The 6,391-nt window shown below is 53.2% G+C and overlaps 1 protein-coding gene across 1 annotated transcript in view; it reads left to right on the forward strand.

The window, feature by feature from the left end:
- Nucleotides 1-6,391, forward strand: part of LOC130586007 (regulatory-associated protein of mTOR-like) — a 78,021-nt gene that overhangs the window by 56,788 nt on the left and 14,842 nt on the right. Inside the window, 2 exon segments of the mRNA XM_057386707.1 lie at nt 1,083-1,187; nt 5,044-5,091. Coding sequence (XP_057242690.1) covers nt 1,083-1,187; nt 5,044-5,091 — 153 coding nt within the window.

The raw sequence follows: 6,391 nt of genomic DNA on the forward strand, positions 1-6,391 counted from the left end.
TCTGGGGATTGCAGCCCCTCTGAGCCACTCTGGGGATTGCAGCCCCTCTGAGGAAGCCATTTCCAGGATCACATTGGAAAGTTCTTTCTGGCAGCACTGAAATCTCTCAAGTAGGTGCTGCAAAGGCTTTCCAGGGTCTGACCAGTCCAACAGTTGCCAAAGGCATTCCCAGCTGAGTCTTTGCTGGTCACTGCAAGGCCGTGGTCACCTCCTGGATAAAGGGGGTTTCAGTTGGTTACAGCTGAAATGGTGCAGCAGCCAAAGTACAACAACTCCAATCCTGTTCCTTGTGCTGTTTTCATGTAGAGCAGGCAGGGCTCAGCTCCAGCCCTGAATTCCCGGGTGGTTCTGAGTTTCTCTCTCTCATTCCTGACCCGAGCAGCTCTCCAGAGCACCCCTTTGCTTTGGGGGAGTTGTGTGAGGATGTCTTGGCCAATCTTTGGTCTGTGAAGCTGTGAGTCAGGTCTGCTCCTCTCCCAAGGAACCATTCCAAACCTGGCACTCGGAGTGTTTTCAACAGCTTCTCCAACTTCCTGCTCAATGTACAGGTTGGGTGTAATTAAGGGAGGGGGAAGGGGAGCTGAGAGGGCCTTTAGGACAGATTTCTTTCAATTTATTGATTCCGAGCACAAAAATTTCACAGATGGGGAGCAAATTGAAAAAAAAAAAATACACAATGTTCTTGAAAGATTTGCTGCTGATGGGCTGGGCTTTGATGCTGCTGCTTCCGTGGGGCTGTTTTGTGTTGAGTGGGTACTTGTGTGGCTCTTGGTGAGGAGCACAGAGATGAATCCTGGAGAAAATGAATGTCAAGGAAATGGAGAGACACTGAATGTCAGGTGTTATTCACGGGAGGAGAAAAGCTCTTCCAGAACAGCTCCAACAGAACAAAGCTTTAGCTTTCTGGGATGTAAATTAGAGAGGGAAAACAACTCTTTTAACAAAACGTGTTCAAGTGTCACTCTGATTTTGGGCTCTGTGTGGCTTCAATTGTGCTTCTCCCCTTCCTCCTGGTGCCCGAGGAGCTGTGGAGCTGCACCAGCAGTGACTTTGCTTTGTGTTCTCTCCCTGTGCTCCCCAAGACGACGGTGCCATCAGAGTGTGGAAGAACTTTGCAGACCTGGAGAAGAACCCAGAGATGGTGACAGCCTGGCAGGGGCTGTCAGACATGCTGCCAACCACACGAGGTGGGTTTTTTTTTGGGATGGAAGGTGAAAATCAGCCTTTGTACAGCTTTGTTTGACCTCCTTTAGCCCCAGCTCTGATTTTGGCACTCGTTTTTCGCTGTTTATTGCGGGTCAGGAGCTGGCAAAGGAGCCTGTGGTCTAAATCTGGTCTAAATCTGGCACATGCAGAAGGACAGCACAGTGAGACATCGGCCTGCTTGGAGTGTGAGGAAAGCTGGGTGGAAAAGGGTGGAAAAAGGAGCACTGGCATCCAGCCACGCATGGGATGCAGCCAGAAAAGCAGTTTGTGTAACCCTGAAAGGTGGTTTAGGACGTTACAGGAGGGTATAGGGCATTACAGGAGGTTTTAGGGCATTGCAGGAGGTTTTAGGACCTTACAGGAGGCTTTAGGACCTTACAGGAGGGTTTAGGACCTTACAGGAGGTTTTAGGACATTACAGGAGGTTTTAGGAACTTACAGGATGTTTTAGGGCCTTACAGGAGGTTTTAGGGCCTTACAGGAGGCTTTAGGACCTTACAGGAAGGTTTTAGGGCATAACAGGAGGTTTTACAACATTCCAGGAGGTGCAGATGTTCCATCCTGCCCAGACCCCATCAGGTCCCAACGCTCTCATGGCGATTCCCTGTCTCTGGAATATTTTCAATCAAGGCTCCAGGTTTTTTTTGTGTGTGTGTGCTGTGGTTCAATCAGCTCTTTGTGGGATTGATGGAGGAGGTGCAGGATGAGGTTTCCTGGCCTGTGCTGTGCACGAGGCCAGATGAGATGACCATCATCATTCATGCTGACCTTAAAAGCTGACAGCTCTCATTTCTGAGCCCGTGTTCTCCATCCCAGGAGCCTGACACAGCTCTCTCAGCTCTTCATTGCATTTCCCAGCACTGCCCTGTTTTTCCCTGAACTCCTCCCTGTTTTTTCTCAGTGTTTGGGGCACTGGAGGCTCTGCCTTGCTGAGGGCTGTGCCCAGAGCTGATGAGGAGCTGCTGGAGRCTCAGATCCTGCTGTGCAGGTGGCAGAAGGTGCCCTTTCCAAGGTGGCAGCAGGAGCTGGGGCACAGCAGGCACAGGAGTCGTGATGAATTTCCCTTTGTGGTGCCATTCTGTAACTCTGTGCCAGCAAACACCAGCTTTCCTGGCTGCTGCTTGATGTTTCCCACTCCTGGATTTCAGGATTTTGTTCCTTGTGCTGGGAGTACCCCCCAGGCTGCCCCCTGGCCCTGATCGTGCTCAGGGTGGGCACTGACCCCAGAGTTCCCTCTGTCCCATCCCCCTGTCCTGCCTTCCTGGCCATGCACGATTGAACCCCAAAAGGACTGTCAGGGTCACCCTGGGCAGGATTTAACCCCAAAAGGACTGCCAGGGTCACTTTAGGCAGGATTGAACCCCAAAAAGCACTGTCTGGGTCACTTTAGGCGAGATTGAACCCCAGAAAGGACTGTCAGGATCACTTTGGGCAGGATTTAACCCCAAAAGGACTGTCAGGATCACTTTGGGCAGGATTTAACCCTGGGAAGGACTGTCTGTGTCACCCTGGGCAGGATTGAACCCCAAAAGGACTGTCAGGATCACTCTGGGCAGGATTTAACCCCAGAAAGGACTGCCAGGGTCACTTTAGTCATGATTTAACCCCAGAAAGGACTGTCAGTGCCTGACACTGCAGGACAGGCTCAGAGCTGAGCAGGAGCTGGGAGCTCTGGGTGGTGGCACTTGCCAAAACAGGACTGGGGAAACTTTTAAACCTTTTCTCTTTAGAACTGTTTTTTTTTTCCTTGCCTTTTTCTTTTCCTTGTGGACCAAAGCAGTCTGGGGCCTGTTTCCTTTGCCTTCCACCTTCCCAGCAGGTTGGGCACAAGACAAGGACAGATCTGTTTGTGGAGAGACAGATAAATGTAGCCACTTGAAAAGGGCTAAGTGGAGCAAGTCCCCGTGGAAATGAGAGCCTTCAGAGTCATCTGCTGCCAAACCCACAGCTGTGCTCCAGCCCTGCCTCAGAAAACTGAAGCTGCATCTTTGAAGCTGCAGAGCTCAGGAGTTTTGCTGGAGTTTGTTTGCTCCCACTATCGATTTCCTGCCCTCCTGTCWCAGCTTTCCCCTGGGTCACATTGTCACACTCACCTCAGGATTGTTGAGAGCAGCCAGAACATGAGCAGAACGTGATTTTCSTGGGCCTTTTTCCCACTTGGAAAAGGGGAGAGGAATGTGTAGCAGTGCAGTRCATCCTTTGGGAGATTGAGAAGCACCCCTGGGCTGCCCAGGTGTCACTGCAGCGCTAAACAGCGACAAAAAAGAATAGATAYAAAACACACAAAAGTGGGTGAAAAAACAGAAAGAAAGAAGGACTTTATTGTGGGACAAGCCACTTTTATCCACTTTAGCAACCAGAGTACACATTTGTGTCAAACATACATTGGTCAAGAGACAGCTGTTTAATTAGTAATCAGAACATAATTGGTGAGTTTGCAAAAGCTACAGTATTAGTAATGCTTATAATTTTCAGCCACCTGCGTTATCAATTCTGCATTCCAATCTGCTTTTCTCAAGGATACAGCATTCCTCCTTCATGTGGGCAGTTAACACTCCTTTTCTTTTCCCAGGCCTCAGTCATACACAATAATTGCCTGAGTTTCAGAATCAGGGTCTGTGGGGCCCCGTTCCCCCACACCCAGGTAATGCCAGATGGGCATTTCCAGACTCAGGGACTGTCTGAGAGCAGGTGAAGCCCACAACTCCCACATTTTCCCCTGAGAGCTCTGAGCTGAGCTGGCACAGCCCGAATAGGGYTGATCTTGGCCCCAGCTCGTGGCTCTGAGTTTCTGACTCAGGGTGGGTGATTTCAGCACTGAGCCCCCTCTGTTCTGTGGGAGGCATTTGGCTTCTGATCTTGTTTAGARCTGAGGCACCAAGGAAAAGGTTCTTTTTCAAAGAAGATCAGTGTGTGGAAAGCAGAATTGGACCCTTTGTGAGGCAGGGACTGGGAATCTGCAGCGTGAGAGGTGGAGGGAGTGAGAGAAAGGCTCCTGAGTCCCCTGGGGTGTCAGGGAGGGCAAAAGCAGCGTTTTTTCTTGAGCAGTGTAGGAAGAGCATTGTCCTGACGTGCTCTGAAGCCGTGCTTTCACAGCAGGAAACTTTGGGAATTCCAGCAATTTCCATAGGAAGGTTTGGGGACTGTTTGCAGGGATCATGGCCTGGTGTGAGCTCTGCAGGAGCAGCGTGAGCAGATGTGACAGGAGCAGGCACAGCTCTGTCCTTGAAAGCAGCACAGCTCTGGAATTTGGGACAATGCCCAAGCGTGAGCAGCTGGCACAGGATCACCACCCAGCTCCTGGAGTGCTCTGGGCAGGGTTTTCCCTCTCAGTTAAAGGCTCAGCAGCTTCTGAAGGGCTTGGCCATGGCCCTCCTGGAGCTTTCCTGTGCAGGAGAGGGAGGAGAGGCCCTGGCTCAGAGTGCCCAGAGCAGCTGGGGCTGCCCCTGGATCCCTGCACAGATCCCACGAGTCACTGGGATTCCATCTCATCTCCTCCATGTGCTGAGAGCAGGGAGCAGCTGAGGCTGAGGATGCTCTGCTGGGTCCTGTAGAGCTCGAGCCTCACTGCACGGCTGGGATGGGATGGGATGGGATCCATGGGATGGGATCCATGGGATGGGATGGGATGGGATCAGCCATGTGGCCACGGAGCCACAGCCAGGCTCTGCCTGCCCAGGGTGCTGGGATGGGATGAGATCAGCCCCGGAGCCATGTGCTGCTCTGGGTGCTGCTGCTTCTCTTCATATTCTGTCATGGCATTGCTGTTCCTAATGATGTTTTTGAGCTGTTTTTATGCTGCCCTGAGCACCACCCCTGCTCTCTGTCTCCTCCCAGGTCTGGCCCGAAGGGTGTCCATCTACCTTGACMGGAGTAAGCAGGGAGGTGAGTGCTGTTCCCATTGCCTGGGCTCAGGTGGGTGGGTGGGAGCCCCTCRGGGGTTGTTTGGGGTTTTTGGTGTGCTTGGACCCAGGCTGCTGGGTCCCTGTGGCTCCTTTGCTTCCACCTCTGCCACCCCTGCCTGGTGTGTGTGTCTGGGACAGCCTTGAGGRGTGCAGGGAGGGATTGAATCTGTGCTCCCTGTGCGGGGAATCTTGGTGTCAGTGTTTCTGAGCTCCCTGCAGCCACAGGAGGTGTGGGGTGGGGATTTGGGAATCCAGAGCATCCCTAAGCAGAGGTGTTTGAGTGGTTCCAAACAGGAGCCCCCGTAAAGCTGCTGTTGTTTGTGACAGCCCTGGGCTGCAGATCCTGTGCAAAGGACACGCTGCAGATCCTGCCCAGGAGCCTGAGGATCGTGGATCCATGACAAAGATACCCCTGAAAGGAAAGGGGAAAATTTAGATTGGATGTGTGGGAGGAATTGTTCCCTGTGAGGGTGGGGAGGGTGTCCCTGGCAGTGCCCAGGGCCAGGCTGGACAGGGCTCAGAGCACCCTGGGACAGTGTGAGGTGTCCCTGCCATGGCAGGGGTGGGATGGGATGAGCTGTGCCCACCCAAACCCTGCTGGGATGCTTTGGACTCACCCAAATGTCCCAAACTCTGCTGTGTCACTGGAAGGAAGGTGCAGGCAGTCCCACCCTTCACCAGAGCTCTGTGCAGGGTCTGTGTGTGTGCAGCTCTGCATCCTGACCCCCTCTCCCTGCAGGACTGGGAGCAGATGGCTGATGTGTCAGGGAACCCCGGGGGTGCATCCAGGGCTGCTCACGGTGACGTGCAGGATGTTCATCCATTATTAATTATTAATATTTGCTGACTGCTCAGAGCTGCCTGTGTCTGGGCTGATTAATCACCCTGGCTCCTGGCAGGGGCTGATTCAGAGCTCGTTAGTGGAGTTGAGTGAATCTCTGCGAGGCTGTGGGAGCTGGGGCACGAGTGAGCAGAGCTGATGTGTGCCTGGTGATGCTGCTCCCAAATCCCCTGCAAAGGCTAAAATTAGCGGGGAATGCCCTGGCTGGTAGGAGAGCTGGGCACGGGGTGGATGCAGGGAATGCTCTGCCCACTCGGTGAGCCAGGCACAGGGCTGCAGGGAATGTTCATTCGGTGAGCTGGGCATGGGATGGGCTGCAGGGAATGCCCTGCTTGCTGGGTGAGCTGGGCATGGGGCTGCAGGGAATGCCCATTCAGTGAGCAGGGCATGGGATGGATGCAGGGAATGCCCTGGCTGGTAGGAGAGCTGGGCATGGGGC

This window comes from Malurus melanocephalus, unplaced genomic scaffold (genome assembly GCF_030028575.1).
Source record: "Malurus melanocephalus ecotype Western Australia unplaced genomic scaffold, MMel_1.1 scaffold_1035, whole genome shotgun sequence".
Taxonomy (NCBI): Eukaryota; Metazoa; Chordata; class Aves; order Passeriformes; family Maluridae; genus Malurus; species Malurus melanocephalus.